This window comes from Anguilla anguilla, chromosome 10 (genome assembly GCF_013347855.1).
Source record: "Anguilla anguilla isolate fAngAng1 chromosome 10, fAngAng1.pri, whole genome shotgun sequence".
In the NCBI taxonomy this organism is placed as follows: Eukaryota; Metazoa; Chordata; class Actinopteri; order Anguilliformes; family Anguillidae; genus Anguilla; species Anguilla anguilla.
In genome coordinates, this window is record NC_049210.1 from 32723411 (window position 1) to 32741704 (window position 18294).

Genomic DNA, 18294 nt, shown 5'->3' on the forward strand with positions numbered 1-18294 from the left:
ACAGTCATATACTGAGAGACATTGCATGTTGCCATGGATACTGGATTCTGTTACGCAAATTAGTAACACCTCTGTGCTTTCATCGACCAATTAAACTGTCTTCAGACCCAGGTCTTGAATTCAAATGTATTATTTATTGTCATGTGAAGTACAAATAATTATACAAAGCTCATCAATACGAAAATGATACTGTCCCTCTTTAAACCTGGAGTATTTCATGGAAATACTACAATAGCAGTCGACACATACAACATGAACATCAGTCTAATGAAGTGACTTGAACATTACATGATTAAAGTAAACAAAAATTGTGTATAACTCAAGACATTATGTGGCCAAACCTTTTTCATTTTGCTCATTTGCATCATGACTTTGTGAGATATAATTGTGGGGGTTTTCTTTATAACTTTGTTCAATTTTTAAAGACATATAAAGTAGCCAAATGCACTAACTAGCATGAGCCACACTGTGATGTCATGATGTTAATAGGTTTTTACTTTTCTTTCTTCTTACACCCCCCCCCCCCCCATTTGGAATCTACCATTAAACTATCCATTATGACATCACAGTGTGACTCACAGTAGCACACAGAGTAGCACTGTGGTCCTCCCACTTTGTCCCACACTATGAGCCAGAGTAGCATATAACTGTCTACCAGAATGAGGGCAGGCACATCTCCCACTAGTAACCTGTTCACAAAACAGCAAGGAGGAAGAGGGGGGGATTCAGATACCTGTAAATGCACAAAATGCTCTCATTCCATTGTAGGATAACACAGGAACATTCTGGTTGCAAAAGCCCCACCTGCCCTTTGTAAAAGAGTGTGTCCCTTTATTTCCAGGTTAATAAAGGGGAAAACAAGTACACAATGTTCCACAAGGACAAGGCACAAAATAAGGGGCCCCATTACAAGTTATTACTGTCTTTTCCTACAGCCATTGTGTCATCCATATCTGGTTAACATTCTCATTTTTCTGTTAAACTCAAAGAAGTTTTTTTTAAATCCCTTTCGAAGTAACAGACAAACTCTGGAATGCTGCATATACAAATATCAAATCACTTCAAACTGAATGTACCATTATGTTTATATCATTGGGAAAAGTGGACAATTTTAATATTGGCTAACTGCACTCAAATCCAGTTGGGTAGTCAAATACACAAGGCCAATCTTAAACCTATATCAAAGGTCAAAACCGAGGCATCCATCAAAACATGCAGTATATTCTTGAAGTGCAAGTCTGCTGAATTAATACAAGAATAAAGCATCTCCATCAAAAAAGACTGCATTGGAATTAGTCTACATGAAATATGTCATAGTGCTAGTACTTGTTGACCTCTTCACATTTATCCTACCACTTTCTATAGGATTCTCTTGTATCTCTGAGGCTATAGCATGCGACAGCTTGTCTCTCAGTGTGGGGTGACATCATCAATGTGGCAGCCGGAGTCTCCCCAACAGCCACTGACATGTCCCTACCTCGGTCTGAGCAGCTGAATGCCCGTATATGGTGGTACTGTGTGGCTGTGTGTGCATGCGCGTATGTTCTGTGTGTGTGTGTGTGTGTGTGTGTGTGTGCATGTATGTGTGTGTAAATGGGTGGTCAGTTATTGTCCTTCATCCACTGCTCTGTCCACTGCACTATCTGCTCCAGGTTGCGCTCCAGGTCTTCAGGGTCGTTGCTAGGCAGCTGGTGGACAATCTCATCCCTGTAAGCTTCCATGGCCTCTTCGAAGATGGTCTGGAAGATCTCGCACTGGATATTATCCTGTAGCTTTTTTCCAGCGTATCCTCTAGGCAGACCAAGAGACAGAAAGAGACTTTTAAAAGCCTGTTTTGTTACTGAATCAATTCAGGGCAACTTTTTTTTCCTAGTGTCAGAGTGAAAAACTGTCATACACAGCTGGCTTACAGTTTGAACAGCTTTAAGCTACAGTTAAGCTGGCTCACTGTTTTAGAAAGAATTAAATTAACAAAATAAATAAAGGAAGAAGAAATAATTAACAAGGGAGAAAAGTGCCCAGCTAAAATATTCACAGTCAACTGTGTTTCCCTCTCAGAACACATAGAGGCACCATTGAGTTTCAAAGTTACACAAGATGGCATTCAATATGCAAACTCCTCCAAAATGCCTTGGAGCAAAAAAAACCGACATGTCTACAGAGGGATCACACTCTGATGCAAAGCAAATGCCCCATTGGTTTTTTTTTTTGTTGTTTGTTTGATTTTCTAAAAATGTTGCAGTAGTTATGAAAAGGTTAGGTGCTCCGTTGGGTTGCTTCAAACTGCAATGCATCAGCATTTAATCCAGGCCATATCTACAAGTTAAACTACAGTTCTTTTGTGGTGGCAGATGTGGAGAGTCATAGCTAATTTAGAGAGGTAGGACTAATGTGGAGGGGGTGTGGCTAACAGGGCAGGGCCACCACTGACCTGCTTTCCAGGCGGTTATAGAGGACAGTGTTGTCGGTTCTCAGCACAAACACAATGTTGAACCAGCGCTCGGGAAAGAAATCACATCCGTGGTAATCCACGATCATCCCTCCATCTCCCATCCTGTCCTCCAGCTCGTCCACCACCTGTAACATAGAGAATTCACCCGATAGTACATGCAATTCAGGGCCACTAACATTGATAAACTGATAGCATTCGCAACTCAAACAATGCTTGAGAAACCGTAACCACTAGATGAGTTGTGCCTGTATTTAAAGGTGCAGGTTCTGAATGTAACTAACAGATAATCAGTTCTTTGCAAGCCAGTTAAAGCAGGGATAATGTAGAATTCAGTTTAATACTCAAACTCACTCTGTCCTCATCCAAGATAGGACACTGGTATTCTTCATCAAAGCCATCATACAGCTGCCCTAAGGAGACAAATGCATACGTTACTGGTCCTTGTGCTCCGTTGTTCTTGCAGTCTCCTGCATGTGCCTAATAGATGGATATTCCTAGCAAACTGAATGCACATTCACACCATTCAACCTTGACGAAATGCAGCTTTTTGTGTATCTTGGGGAGAGAGTTGTTAAGAGGACTGTGCTCAGGACCAGGGGGGTCTTGATTCCCAAACAGGTGTATTTGTCTACTGAAACCTTCATCTAGGCCCCAGTATGGAACCGACAAGATTATGTTTTGGTTACAGCCTGTGCATGCTGTCGCACACTTCGAGTGAATGAATAAACTATGAAATCTGTATGTACAGTAGCACATTAATATCATTCTGAATATGAGCAATTAAATTAGGGGCAATTCGTTCAGATCGATTCCGGAAAAGCCATCTCAAGTCATGCTTTAAAAAGACCACCAAAGTTGCGGTCTACAGAGTTTGAAGCTCCGATGCCTACCTTCCTGCGCGAGATCTCCCACATTTACGTAGCTGAGCCCCGTGCGCTGGGCCAGCTCCTTTCCCAATGTGGTCTTTCCCACTCCTGGGGTGCCTGTCACAGGTGTACAACCGATCGTTATAAACTAAACAAAAACATAGGTCAACTGATTAATGCTGTACGGATTCACTGGCCTATATGCACTCGACTGTGTTGTAGTATGCAAGATGAATCATCCAAGTTATGGATTTAAGTTACTTCAGCAAGGGAGTTAACAGCGAAGATAGCAAACAAGCTAAATGATAATTGACAGCGAAAACGTGCAGTTTTGCTCCGTGTAAGATATTACGCTAAATAGTGGAAAGGATCGTTCAACACACAATACATTGCCTCGAAAATCTGAAAGACAAAATGCGCAATCACGTGTAACTCGCTAACTTAGGTAGCTTGTTACATTAGCCAACTACCGTACCAGCTTTTGACGGGACCCATCTTTTTGTTTGCACATCTGATTTGTTTAATCGCTGAAGGCATGCATGATCATTCAGCATATTTACATTTTAATGTTACAAAATAATCCAACGAAAAAGAAGAAAACGTCTCACCTGTCAGAAGTATGTTCGGTCTCTTCATGATTTTCATTGCTCCACGTGACCAGCTCCACACAACGCAGGGACTTCAACTTTGCGCAAATTCTACTTTTGCTGTTAGTTCGGTTTTGCTGTATAAAAACAAAGTAACAGTAAATATAAATATGTAGGGATTTTTGCTTATAGGTATAGAAATGCAACAGTCTAATGAAGTAATTACGTATCAAAACAAGTCTCTATTGCGTGTTCAATTTGGGCCACAGAACACATGTAAGGAAACGTCATCAGAAAGCGTCACTTTCAACGAAGGACCTCTGTTTTTAAAGGGAACGTTTCAAAATGTTTTCAAAATTTAAAGTCGGTTGTTTCATTTGAACGACTGAGAAATGCATTAAAAACGAAAGCACAGAATAATTATAAATATACACTCTTTTTAAAGGGCCAAGGTAAGGAATGTTTTGTCGTAACTTGACAACTGTTTAGCAAGCTATCGGGTTTGCAGCTAAATTTGCTAACGTAGCGTAGCTAATAGTTGCTAGTGTTATATAGAAAAAAAGACAAAAATAAAAACCATTAAAAGTTCGTGGTTTCTTTTATACAATGTGCATAATAGTTCAAACCTATCGAGCCTGCTTGGTCTGTGTTTAGCTAATGTTGACGCTAGCTTACATGTAGCTAGCGCTACATCTACGTCACCAGGAAAACGCGTTACGCTGAAGTTGTCAAATAGTCAGAATACGAAAGGTAGCTAGAAAGCTAGCTGATGTTAGGTTAACCAAATGCAATTTAATAAGAAGGATTTTTTTGTTTCCTATAATGCTATAATTTTGTATGCCATTGGAGTTTAACGGGTTAAATTTATGTATTAAGTATTGGTGGGAGTGGTCCGAAAGTTTTACCGTTAATATTAACGTTACCTTTTGTTTTCATCTTGATATAGCAATGGACATACTACATTAATTTACATTTCTGGGGTTTTGTGTTCATTTCATAAAATCGTAATTATCGATAGATTGAACAGATTAAGCTGCGTGCGTGTAAGGTACATTGCGATATGTGGCCTTCGATTAATCGCAACTGAATATGTTGCGTGTTGTTGCTGTGCACTTTTTGATCGTAGTGCACTATAACCGACACGATGATGGCGATGTATGCATAGTAATGCTTTTAAATCATTGCAGCTACAGTGGCTAACTAGGGCTGTGTGGATGGGAATCACTGGAGATAAGAATGTCAAAACTTTCTGCTGGAAGAAAGGCCTCCTGCAGTAAAGTAAGTCTCAGACATAGGGCATTTTCTTTACCTAAGTGATAACATGCTGTGTCATTAGTGTACAGAATAGGCTATTGTCTTCCTTCTGAGGTACTACCTTAACTGTTCACAATCATGCTTAATTATAATGGCAGTTAGCCTTACATTAAATGACATACAAAATTGGGGATGGCTATATGTTCTTGAAAAACATTGTTCTTTGGGGAGGAAAAAACTGGACCAAAGATCTTCTCTGTGTTACATCTTTTGTCACAGTTGAGTAGTTGGGTGGAGCCATCCTTCGGCGATCTGTTCAGTGGCCCCGGTTTGAACTCCTTTCGGCCAAAAAAGGGTGTCAGTTCAGGAGAGACCGAGAGCAAATCCAGAAAACAGGTCGCCGACAAAGGCGGACAGCGGCCTTCGAAGAGACGGGCTGTCCCGGACCCCCAGGGTCTCCTGGACAGTGAGCTGAGCCAGGGGGAGCAGGATGAGCCCTGGGTAGACAGACACGCTCCCTGCTCACAGGTACTCCGCACTAGTTTAACACCAGCCCAGGTTATGTACATCACGGCTGTATGGCCAAATTAGTGGATGTTACTGAGTCGCGATGTTTTCTCTGACACACTACATGGGAGGCAGTGTAGCACAGTGGGCGACGAACTGGTCTTGTAACCAAAAGGTTTGATTCCTGCCGTTGTACCCTTGAGCAAGGCACTTAACCTGCATTGCTTCAATATGTATCCAGCTGTATAAATTGATACTTGTATTGTAATGTAAAATGTTATGTAAAAGTTGTGTAAGTTGCTCTGGATAAGAGCATCTGCCAAATGCCTGCAATGTAATATTAAATTTTAGCCACGTCCATGCAGATGTATTGAATATGAATAACCTAGACCTTGAGAGACACTGTTCTACACCATGGGTCATACTGACTACCTCCCTCTGCACTGTGTATCTGTTTTCTTTGCATGTTGGTCTCAGAAGTGAAATATTGCATTTGTCTCGTCAGGCCGACCTAGCCGTTCACAAAAAGAAGATTGAGGAGGTTGAAAACTGGCTGAAAGCACACTTGGACATCAAGCCGGAGACCAAGGTGGCCGCGTGATCCGATTTGATGTTGGCATTTGAAATGCGGGTTGACCTATATTCTTTTCATGGACGCTAACGCAGACGCTATAGAGATATCTGTGACTGTTCCACAGGGTGGCGCCACACTGCTGCTGACCGGCCCTTCAGGATGCGGGAAGACCGCCACGGTCCGGGTACTGGCCCAAGAGCTGGGCTGTCGTGTTCAGGAGTGGTCCAATCCCCTAACAACGTCAGAGTTTAAGACAGAGGAGTCTTTCAGAGATACCTTTAACCCTGGTGAGGAACCATACTATCAGTACTATTGGTTGTGAATAGCATGAGCACTGGTTATCGTCAAACCCTGAATTTATGCACTTTTACGCAAGTCACTCTGCGTAAGAGTATCTGCTAAATTCCTCCATGGAAATTTTTTGCATTTGACAAATGCATGCTCATTATTTTAAGTAAATTGGAATAGTTTTTTAAATAATTTTTGTTCTGTCAGACCCAGTCATTTTCTATTTTTTCTGTGAATTTATTATAATTTTTTAAAAATGAAAGGCGATCGGATTGCTTCTCATCGGCAGATTCTAGGTTCAACGGTTTCCTTGGCGTCTCCCAGACGGCGGAGTTCCAGGAGTTTCTGCTCAGGGCCAACAAGTACGGCCGGCTGCAGATGCTGGGGGAGGGCGTGACCTCCGGCAGGAAGGTCGTCCTCGTGGAGGTGGGACACAGCTGCAGCTGCTCTGTTAACGTGGGCCGGTGATAGGCCGCCCTCTGTACAGCACAGAAATGCAGAGAAACTGACCCTCAACCTTAGCGCCGCGCTCAGAAACCAGCGAGCGCGTGCGTGCACTCCCGTTACAGATGACATCACCCACGTAGCCCGAGTGAGAGTGCTTGGGACGGGGGCCAAAATCAGGCTGCGTTTTTGAAGCTCACTTCCTAGTCTGGTTGAGAGATGTTGCTCACTAGCGCCAGTGCGGTTGGCTCCAGAATAGGGGTTTCAGCCACCCGCTTTTATGTAAGTCAATAGTAACAATACGGACAAAAAATATGAAGTCAGTCATTTTTTCCCACAAGAAAGTGTAGCCGCAGTAGGTGTATTTAATGTCTCCCCGTGTGCCGATTTGTTAAGTTATTGTGTTATTTGGGCAAGATTGTACTGTTTTGAATCTGGGACAATTTGAGTCACTGCCGAGTCACTGCCTCTCATGCCCTTAGTGGACAACTGGACTTCATGGTTATGTAAGGGTCCCCCTTTTTCCTGCTGCACAGTCTCTGGCTCCAGTTTGTATAACATGTCAGTGCCCACAAGCTGCACTTCCTGGGCTTCAGAACACTTTTGACCAAGCCCATGGAGAGTCAATGGGTAACCGTCACAGTGTCTTGGTCCATATTTTGTTCTGCAGCCTATGGTTTGGCGCAATTGGCTGGGGACCTTTGGTATTTAGTGCGGTGAGCAAATTTTGTGAGCCAGTATGGTATGCGGACAGTTATGGAGGATTTCACTGTGCTGTGAAAATTTAAATATGCAGTAAGGCTGTGAGCTCTTTCTTCTATAGTGCTATGTCCTGTTTGTGTCCTGTGTGTAGTTTGTTTATTCCCTTTGATACTGGCATGTTGACATCAGTGTATCACTGGCTTTTTTTATCTTTAACATTTTGTGCTGTGCTGTTGAAGTGTTTGCACAAGCCTAAGAGCCATTTGTATCCCTCCTCTGTGACAGGACCTCCCTAACCAGTTCTACAGACAGCCAGCCTGCCTGCATGATATTCTCAGGTAACAAGCACTCTCCATTGCTAATGGCTTAACACGGCTCTTTGTAATAGGTTTCCTCTTACTTTACCTTTGATAGCTCAGTGTAACATAATCACACCACAACCAAATGGGTGATGATCAATCCAGGCCAGTTGAAAGCACACTCTAGGCATACGATACTGTGTATCATGACGTGATCGTGGCCCAGTTTTCCAAGCTTTGACTTACCATGGAATTCACTTGGTGCTGTAGATTCTGATGATTTGATAAGTGTGCAGGTCTGCACTTGTCAGTGTGATTATTCGTGTGTAATCCCTAGGCGCTTTGTGAAGATGGGCAGGTGCCCTCTGATCTTCATCGTCTCAGACTGCCTCAGTGGGTCCAGCAGCTCCAGGCACCTCTTCCCCAGAGACCTGCAGGAAGAGCTGGGAGTCTGGAACATCAGGTACCCCGGCAGTGGGCACACATATGCACACGCACACATACAGCTGAGCCTGTATCCTCAGGTACCTCTGCACATGCACAGCAGAGTGCGTAACATCAGGTACCTCTGCACACGCACAGCAGAGTGCGTAACATCAGGTACCTCTGCACACGCACAGCAGAGTGCGTAACATCAGGTACCTCTGCACACGCACAGCAGAGTGCGTAAAATCAGGTACCTCTGCACACGCACAGCAGAGTGCGTAACATCAGGTCCCTCTGCACACGCACAGCAGAGTGCGTAACATCAGGTCCCTCTGCACACGCACAGCAGAGTGCGTAACATCAGGTACCTCTGCGCATGCACAGCAGAGTGCGTAACATCAGGTACCTCTCCGCACGCACTGCAGAGTGCGTAACATCAGGTACCTCTCCACACGCACAGCAGAGTGCGTAACATCAGGTACCTCTGCACACGCACAGCAGAGTGCGTAACATCAGGTACCTCTGCACACGCACAGCAGAGTGCGTAACATCAGGTACCTCTGCACACGCACAGCAGAGTGCGTAACATCAGGTACCTCTGCACACGCACAGCAGAGTGCGTAACATCAGGTACCTCTGCACACGCACAGCAGAGTGCGTAACATCAGGTACCTCTGCACACGCACAGCAGAGTGCGTAACATCAGGTACCTCTGCACACGCACAGCAGAGTGCGTAAAATCAGGTACCTCTGCACACGCACAGCAGAGTGCGTAACATCAGGTCCCTCTGCACACGCACAGCAGAGTGCGTAACATCAGGTCCCTCTGCGCACGCACAGCAGAGTGCGTAACATCAGGTACTTCTGCGCATGCACAGCAGAGTGCGTAACATCAGGTACCTCTCCGCACGCACTGCAGAGTGCGTAACATCAGGTACCTCTCCACACGCACAGCAGAGTGCGTAACATCAGGTACCTCTGCACACGCACAGCAGAGTGCGTAACATCAGGTACCTCTGCACACGCACAGCAGAGTGCGTAACATCAGGTACCTCTGCACACGCACAGCAGAGTGCGTAACATCAGGTACCTCTGCACACGCACAGCAGAGTGCGTAACATCAGGTACCTCTGCACACGCACAACAGAGTGCGTAACATCAGGTACCTCTGCACACGCACAGCAGAGTGCGTAACATCAGGTACCTCTGCACACGCACAGCAGAGTGCGTAACATCAGGTACCTCTGCACACGCACAGCAGAGTGCGTAACATCAGGTACCTCTGCACACGCACAGCAGAGTGCGTAACATCAGGTACCTCCGCATTCCTGCGTTTACAACATCAGGCATGACAGCATACACACAACCACAGTTTCACTGCACTAGTACAGCCGTGCTCCACTTTGCCTGTCATTGGCTGGTGTGCTGCGTCTAACAGGGCGGGTCTTGTCTCATTCTCTTCTAGTTTTAACCCCGTGGCCCCCACCAGCATGATGAAGGTGCTGACCCGGATCGTGACTCAGGAAGCAGCCAGGGTAAGGGCGGCTCCCCCTGCTGGCAGGAGGAAGTCATGCTTTCATCGTATTTTTTTATTTATTTATTTTTTCATTTGGCTGCACTGGCCTTTACGCAGAATGATCACACAAATGTGATGTATGGTTTATGACTGCTGAAGCTCCTGTCTTGTTCCTTCACTTTTAGTTTGGGTATAGTGCATTTATGGATCCCTTTAGTAAGCACAGGTTTGCGTGAGGGACGCGTATGTGTAGAATCGTGTGGCGGCTGAAGTCCTGTCCCTCCCTGTGCTGTACTCAGAGCGGGGGCCGGGTGGCGGTACCCGATAAGGCCGCTCTGGACCTGCTCTGCACCGGGAGCTCAGGGGACATCCGAAGCGCCATCAACAGCCTGCAGTTCTCCTGTCTCACAGGTGAGGGCGCCAAAGCACCATGCTGATGTTCTTTCGGGTGCTATTGGGGGGGGAAGATGATTTGGAATTTGTAGAAACTGCACAGCGGTGGTTCATATTTGCGGCCGCCATGACGGGCCGATTTATTGGGCGGGGTTTAGCTGATTCAACATGTATCGTTTGGTAGTGACTACCAGCATTGCTTTAGCTTTGGTGCTTTGACTACTCTTGAAGTCTTTTTTAAAAAGTTGTATCAGGAATTAGTCAGGATTTCTGGTTCTGATGCCATGGTTGTGATGGCTGTAATTGCACATTAGATTTCAGGGTTGATAGAAATGGGGAAAAAAGCCCATCTGTAATTAGCAGAGTTTTTTTCATGGCTGCTGTCTAAAGGTGGGCTGTGCGATTTGTTTTGGGAGTCCAGAATGCCGAAGTGAGGCTGTACACCTGGGCAAAGTGCACTGCGGGCAGTGGGAGCGCAGCCAGGTCGAACAGGCTTTATTTTTCTGAGAGTGTGAAAAGCAAGAGTCCTTAAATCTGGTGTTTTTCCCGTGTGATTCACGGATCATCATTTGGTCACATGAATACTGTCATTGCAGGATATCTCTGGAACCAAAACTTACTGGAAATTTTATGGCAAACTTTTGGAGGATGTGGATTGCTGTGCTAGGTTTGAGACGTTTTGGGAACTGTGGAAGGGAGGAAAAGGGGAACTACGACCATCTTATTCTATGGTTGGAGGTTGGTAAGGCACTGGAGTTTTCATTTTTATTTTTGCCAACAATACACAACTTACAGTACGACTAAAACAAGAAGGGCTTTGAGTGTAGAAAAGAGATGTTTCTAAAATGTGGGATGAATAAGGACTGCTTTGCCCATCTCACCTGATGAAGACGGTGCTGCTCTAGTACCCCAGTTTAAGGAGACCCATGCTTTCCCACCCATCTGTGTGCAGGTAGTGGTGGGGGACTGGCAGGTAGAGCTTTTAACTTTCAGGACATCCTTGTTGGGGGAGTTTGAGGCTGTAAGCAAGAGGGCCTTATGCACGGTGTGTGTGAGGGTTTGGCACATTCTTTGTCTCGGGAGAGGGGAAGGCTGGTATCTACCAGGGTTTGGGATCATATATTACGCCTGTTTTGAGGAATTTGAGATTGCTGTACAAGGTACCAAAGACCAAAGTGGTCAGGAGACGTCCAGCGGAGGCTTATCCATGGAGCCATAGCAACAAATGGACACATGGCACGCATATACATATACTCATATAGGGCTGCCCTTTCCATGGGGAGGGGGAACCCGTGTACCATCAATGCAATCATTTGTCAGCATTGTTTGCTTTGTTGAGAGACTTGTGTGGGAGGCTTGGGGTTCATTTTTGATATGGGGGTTTTCATTCTGGGTCTGGGGTACAGAACGAAACAAAGGTGTAAAAATCGCTTTTGGTACATTTCTTATTTTGACATGCGGAGCTTGCAATTTGGGTCTGTTGGAGGAACAGGATGCAAGAGGGGCAGTTAACGGATACATTGCTTGTTTTTTGGGGGATGGTTTTAGAACATCTTCATATAGAGTATGTATATTTTAGTTTGCTTAGCAATGTAAGTATTTTCCGGAAAATCTGGTTTGTAAATGAGACTATTTGTGTTGTGGGTGATGACGGGGGCTTCAAGATGTGTTTAAAAAAAAATGGTGTAAGACAGGGTAGGGCTGGGCAATATATCGATATTATATCGTGATATGAGACTACATATCGTCTGGGATTTTGTGTATCGTGATATGGCATATGTGTTGTCTTTTCCTGGTTTTCCTGGTTATTACATCGGCATTACTGATGATTATTTATCAAAAATCTCATTGTGTGATTTTGTGAAAGTACCAATAGTCATCCCCACAGTATCATCACAATATCAATATTGAGGTATTTGGTCAAAAATATTGTGATATTTGATTTTGTCCATATCGCCCAGCCCTAAGACATGGGGGGAATTGGAATGAGTTTGCTTCTTACTGCTTGGTTTTTTTTTTTTTTTTGGTTTTTACTTTGTTATTTATTGGTTTTACCATTGTCTTACTGGTGGTTCGTTTTTTTGATGGTTTTATAGCTCTATATTGGTTTTATTGTGGCTTTATTTGATTCTAAATCTTTATTGGGCTCTTGTCCCTTTTTAGTTTATTTTAGGAACATATTTATGCACTGAAGTTTAGTGTTTATTTGTTTCTGTAAATATTGTGCAATGTTTAAATAAATGGGACATAAAAATCTAATCTCTCTCTTCTCCCTCTTCCTCCCCCTGCTCTCATTTTATCATTATCACTATCTCATTATCTGTCTCCCCATTCTCTCTCTCCTGCTCTCTCTCTCCCCCCCCCCCCCCCCCCCCCCTCTGTTCAGACTGCTCACTGGAGGCCACTGCCTGGCCAGGGAAGAAGAAGGGTAAAGTCTTGGCCTCGTTGAGCAGGGGCGTCTCCAGAGCCAGGAGCAAGAGCAAGAGCTCCAAGAGCTCCGAGCTCCAGGACCGCAGCCAGGCCATCGGGGGAAAAGACGCGTCCCTCTTCCTGTTCAGGGCGCTGGGCAAGATCCTGTACTGCAAACGTGAGGGAGCCGTCCGTACTGCCTGCGTTTGCCTGTCTGTCTGTCTGTTTCTCTCTGTCTCTCTATGGCTTTTTCTCTCCAGGCTCTGTCAGCTAGTGTGCATATCGCCGTCTTTCTCTGGCTTTTGGTCCCTGAGTTAGGCGGTTGGTAACGGTTGTAACCATTGAAACGTATGATTGACAGGGGAGCGCTGCACAAGTCCAGAGGTGCCCAGTCTTCCCGCCCACCTGTCAGAGCATCAGAGAGACAGGCTATTGGTGGACCCAGAGGTAGGGAAGAGACATGTGCATGTATGCGCACTCAAACACACACACACGCACAAATACAGAGACACATGTATGTCTTCATAGATACAGACACGTGTAAACACACAGAGGCGCACATTTTCTCAGTGTTTTCTTCCCCCTCTCGTCTCTCTGCCCTCGCTCAGCTGGTGGTGGAGAAGTCCCACATGTCGGGCGAGCTCTTCAACCTGTACCTGCAGCAGAACTACCTGGAGTTCTTCTCGGACGTGGAGGACGTGGCGCGGGCCAGCGAGTACCTGTCCGACTCGGACTTCCTCACGGCGGAGTGGAGCGTAAGCACCGCCCCTTCCCCCCCCCCCCCCCCCCCGACCGTCCGTGCTTCACTTTGTGTAGAGTATCACGAGGCTCTCTCTGTTTCAAATGGGCAGAACATTCTGGTACCATTTCAAACTTTTCGTTCTGTCTGTTGAACAGGACGTTAGGTTCGCGGTGGGGTTTTGGCCAAATACGTAATTGGCCATAGTGAAAAGACTGTGCACAATTGCCAACTTTTCCATCCCGCATACACACACACACACACACACACACACACTCATACTCATGCGCACACACACACGCACACAGCGTTCTGCAACTGAATGTTTATTTCAGGCCTGCTAATGTTTTGGAGCTTGTGAATATGCCAATTATGTGAACAAACCATGTCCTCTGAGAAACCTGCTGCATAATGTTGATACTTTTATTTTCATTTGAATATTACGTAATTTCATTTGCTTAGCACATGCTGTCATCAGGATATGACAGTGATAATGTCAATACACGAGTGGTAATGGCATTGTATGACCGTGAGTAATTTGAAATAAAGTATACAAGCCAGTATTCTTTGCACGTTATCATTTAGAAAAATTCTAGAAAAGGAAATGCATGTTCAATCTGATTATAAAATTTCCAACAGTAAGATGCATTAGACTGCTCAGGTATGTAGGTATGAACTAATACATGTAGTAAGGTGTATGATTATTACTTGTTCAACATGAATGCTAATTATTTCTTCATAGTTAATTACGTGTTATATTTATTATGCCAAAATAGGAACTGTTGCAAAATACTGCATTAATGGTCAAACTCTGTTTATAAATGCAGTGCCTGTCCATAATTTGTGCCTGTAGCGTTTGTTTTTTTTTACAAAAATAGTTACACAGTTCACCATCTTGAATTTGCAATGGTAGAGCTCTGAATAATTTTTTTATTTTTTTGCGTGTGTGTATTTCTTGGTAATTTTGGGGGAATGATGAAACTACATGGACTCTTGCACCACATTTTTTTGTGAATCCCCCCTCACCTTGGCCCCAAACATCCAGTCCAAGATCAGCTTACTCTGCCCCATATCCAAACTTTTTGATGGATACTGATCCAGGATCAGTGGTTGGAGGAAGTATCTCATGACTCTTGAAATGAGTAAGCGTGCTTTCTCCAGCCTATGTTGTGGCCTGTTTTTTTTTGTACTGGTCCAGGATCAGTGTTTGGGGCTCATTACTCCGGTGCTCTCTCTGCAGTCTCGCTCCACCATGCAGGAGTACGGCTCCTCCGTGGCCACCAGGGGGATGATCCACTCCAACTCGGCCCGGGCGCACGCTGACAGCCAGGCCTCCGGAGGCTTCCGACCCCTGCACAAGCCCCACTGGCTCCTGGTCAGCAAGAAGGTATGGCTTCCCCCCCCCCCCCCACCCCCAGCCCTCTGCACTCTCACACACCAACTTATATCCTCGCCGTCCAGTCACATATTTCTTGTCTGCCATTACCAACCTCTCCCCTCTTCTCTTTCTCTCTCCCTTTCCCCATCATTCTCTGCTTCTCTCACTCTCCATATGGCGTTTGTAATACTGTGATTGGAATTTGATTGAGCAGAAAGCGATTTGTCATTGGTTTAATAAGCATGGGGAAACAACTGGTAGAGTAGTAATATGATTTAGTGGATAAACCTTTTAAGGTGTAAGATCACAAATATGTGATTAGAATGTTCTTAAAATTCTAATGCTGATGTAACAATCGCTTGTAGTAATTTCTGAAAGCAGTGGAGTTCTAGAACACTGACTTGCAGTTGTTGAAAAAACTGAAAGTAGGCCCATTGTGATACGTGTCGCTCTCTTGTGATGTCACAGTACCGGGAGAACTGCCAGGCCGCCCAGTGCCTCTTCACCAGCTACTGCCTCACGCCTCTCAGCCTTCAGACTGAGCTGCTGCCGTACCTGGCCCAGCTCACCAACCCAATGAGGAACCAAGGTAGTGGACACTCCCCACCGTACTGCGTCCAATCGGCCGACTCCACCGGTTGCCAGGCACACCCCCTTTGCTCAATCCGATCAGCCAACTCCATCAGGAGCCATGCTCCAATAGCAGTCTTTTTGTAATCAGTCACATCATAAAGAGACCCGGAAATCCAGCTAAACCGACGCCTTGCTCGATCTGGGATGTGGTCCTGTCACTCCCGTCTAAGTATTTTGCACGCAGATGGCCATAAATCGATAATTATTGAATGAACACGCAGCGGTGGCAGAAAAAGTAGTCTTCCCAATTTGAAGTTCCAATGGGAGTCCATTCTCCCAGCTGCAAAAACTAGTACGGCAGTCTTTTCCTTTGAAGATAAGCGCATGTAAATCGTATTCAAAACTAGGCCGCTGCCAGCAGCCTCAGATCGGTGAGCAGCAGGGCGCTTGCATTTGAATGGAGGTGCTCTGCGTAACTGCAGCTCAGGCTCTTCTCCCATGAAAATGCGGACTGGGCCTGAGGGGTTCTGCCTAGCGACGTTCCCAGCTGTGACGCCTGTTCTTAGTGCAGACGCGCGGCCCTGTGGTTCGTCTGTCTGTCCCCGCTGGGGTAGGCGGACAGACAGACTGATGTGTGGCTGCTTTGAGTCTCTGGCTTGTGCTTGTGTGTAAGCTGGAGGAAAGGAGGGGTGTGAAACAGGACAGTGACAGGACAGGACAGTGCACACACAGCTAAGGCAGAGTTGGTGAAGACCAGGCTGGAAATGCACCTGCAGCACATTTTGGGCTGAGGGTTCAGTAAAAAGCTCTGTCTGAGTGGATGACACAGGAACGCTGCGTTGCATGTAACACATTGTTTCCCCCCACCTCCCCCCTTCTGGTAGTTTTGGGATGTCTCAGAAATATGGGGAAATGATCTCTGTTTTCTTCATTCCTCTCTCTCTCTCTCTGAGCAGCTCAGATAGCCTTCATTCAGGACGTGGGATGCTTGCCCCTCAGGAAGTACCCTGGCAGGTAAGTGAAAGGGAAAGTCGGCACTGTTGCATGCTGGGTACACAGGTTTCCTTTAGCAGCATGGCTCATCTCTAACAGAGGGCTGTGTACACTGTTGCATGCTAGGTACACAGCCTTCCTGTAGCAGCAGGATTCATTCCTAACAGGGCAGTGTGCACTGTTGCATGCTGGGTACACAGCCTTCCTGTAGCAGCAGGATTCATTCCTAACAGGGCTGTGTGCACTGTTGCATGCTGGGTACACAGCCTTCCTGTAGCAGCATGATTCATTCCTAAAGGAGGGCTGACGCTTTTAATGAATACTGCATGATGTGTCAGGTCTTATTCCAGCCAGTCTGCTTTTGGAAACTGTAGTGCCGTCTCTGAATTACCGCCTGAATAATGTTTCAGTCTCAATCAATATTAATTCAATGTGATAAATCCGCTGCAAATCCGCTGTTTATTTGTTTTTTTTTTGATGCAGCAAACATAAAGCTTAAAGCAGGGGCTTATAATTGGTCACTTGATGCAGTAAGTTGCATAGTTAACCGTATAACTTACCCGGTATAACCGTGTATCTTACCGTGCCTCAACCTGGTCTCTTGGGTCTAAACTTATAGGCAATTTTAAGGTGAAAATAAAAAATCAGCAGATCCAGGACCAGGGGTGTAGACCCCTTGCAAAGAAGTGTGGAGGCATAACTAGTCACTTGGCAGGCAAGCTGACAGCTGTTGTCTTGGGTGGTCCCGACAGGCTGAAACTTGAGGCGCTGACAGACAAAGACCCAGGGATGCTGGATGAGGACAGCGAGGAGGAGGGGGCAGGGCCTGTTGTCCCCACCCCCTCAGACACAACAGGCTCCACCCCACCAACGGAAGACTCCGCCCAGCCCTGCAGCCAGGGCCCAGGGGGTGACCTGCCAGCCAGCCAGCCACAGCCCACCACCTCCCAGGCTCTGCTGGAGGACGAGGAAATGGTCATAGACGAGTATGACAGTGACTGACAGATCGTCACCTCCTCCAGGGAAAAACAAAAAGCACAGAGAACTCTCAAATTTCAATTCTCCCCCAAAACTGTGAAGTCCTTACATATGTCATTCGTCCAAGATTTGTTGCTATTATTATAAATCTTTTTTTTTTTTTTTTTTTTTTTTTGGGCGGGGGGCAGTGCAGGACTGGTGTATTTATTATTTGGGTGCCCCCACAGGATTTGGACAGTCAAAATAACCTGTGATTCCTTGTTGGCCAGGCAGAAGAAGGCCGTCTTCATCATACTTCGGCGACTCCCGCAAATTTTAAACAAGATTTGCAGATATTTATATACTTCTTTTTTTGTCAAGCGCTTAATTTTTTTTGTTCATTGTTAATAGTTTGGTTGAGTCATGGTTGATATTGAAATGAGTGTGATTTCACTGTCATATTGAGAGGAAGACTCCCTTAATGCTATAGGACTGTTAAAGAGAAATTACAATGTATTTTTTTGTCTGCCACTGATACCACACAACAGTTTGTTGGCTTTCCTGTTGGGAGTCTTTAATGGCCTTTTATGGCTCTTCCAATGTTGGCCACAGGTTGATCTGTAAATAAACCATATTTCATTCCAGAAGGAAAGAAACACCACCTGCCATACCATCTTCTCTGCAAGTCTGTACAAAGTGCTGGCTTTGTATAATGAGGGTTTTTCATGGGGAAGGGAAGGGGAGGGGTAACCTATTTTTCTTATTTGTATGTTGGCATCAAAATGCACTGATGACAGGACTGCAATAAAAAAACAGGGCTTTTGGTCCTATCCACAAAATAACTGAAATAATTATTCCACGCTGTCACTGATTGACTGTATTGTTCATTCTTTAATTACTTGTGTTTTGACTGAAGAGTTGCCAATAATATTGTACA

General features: G+C 45.3%; 2 protein-coding genes across 3 annotated transcripts; one reads left to right on the forward strand and one right to left on the reverse strand.

Annotated features, from left to right (window-relative positions):
• Positions 1-114: 114 nt before the first annotated feature.
• ak6 (adenylate kinase 6) lies at positions 115-4174 on the reverse strand. Its single transcript, XM_035378768.1, has 5 exons — positions 3927-4174; positions 3343-3435; positions 2804-2862; positions 2432-2577; positions 115-1791 (listed from the first exon to the last, which is right to left on the reverse strand). Exons 1-5 carry the CDS (start codon positions 3961-3963, stop codon positions 1602-1604), a joined length of 525 nt encoding a protein of 174 aa, XP_035234659.1. The 5' UTR covers positions 3964-4174; the 3' UTR covers positions 115-1601.
• A 36-nt stretch (positions 4175-4210) lies between these two features.
• On the forward strand, positions 4211-18199 carry rad17 (RAD17 checkpoint clamp loader component). Of its 2 annotated transcripts, none has more exons than XM_035378763.1 (17): positions 4211-4357; positions 5093-5183; positions 5439-5687; positions 6172-6255; positions 6365-6527; positions 6818-6954; positions 7960-8012; positions 8311-8436; positions 9865-9934; positions 10215-10326; positions 12695-12895; positions 13079-13164; positions 13326-13472; positions 14697-14843; positions 15303-15423; positions 16364-16421; positions 17153-18199. In XM_035378763.1, the coding sequence occupies exons 2-17, from the start codon at positions 5142-5144 to the stop codon at positions 17400-17402; spliced, it is 2046 nt and encodes a 681-aa protein (XP_035234654.1). In that variant the 5' UTR covers positions 4211-4357; positions 5093-5141; the 3' UTR covers positions 17403-18199. The 2 variants fall into 2 exon arrangements, with proteins under 2 accessions (XP_035234654.1, XP_035234655.1); XM_035378764.1 differs by lacking the exon at positions 4211-4357 and adding an exon at positions 4457-4655.
• The last annotated feature ends 95 nt before the right edge of the window (positions 18200-18294 follow it).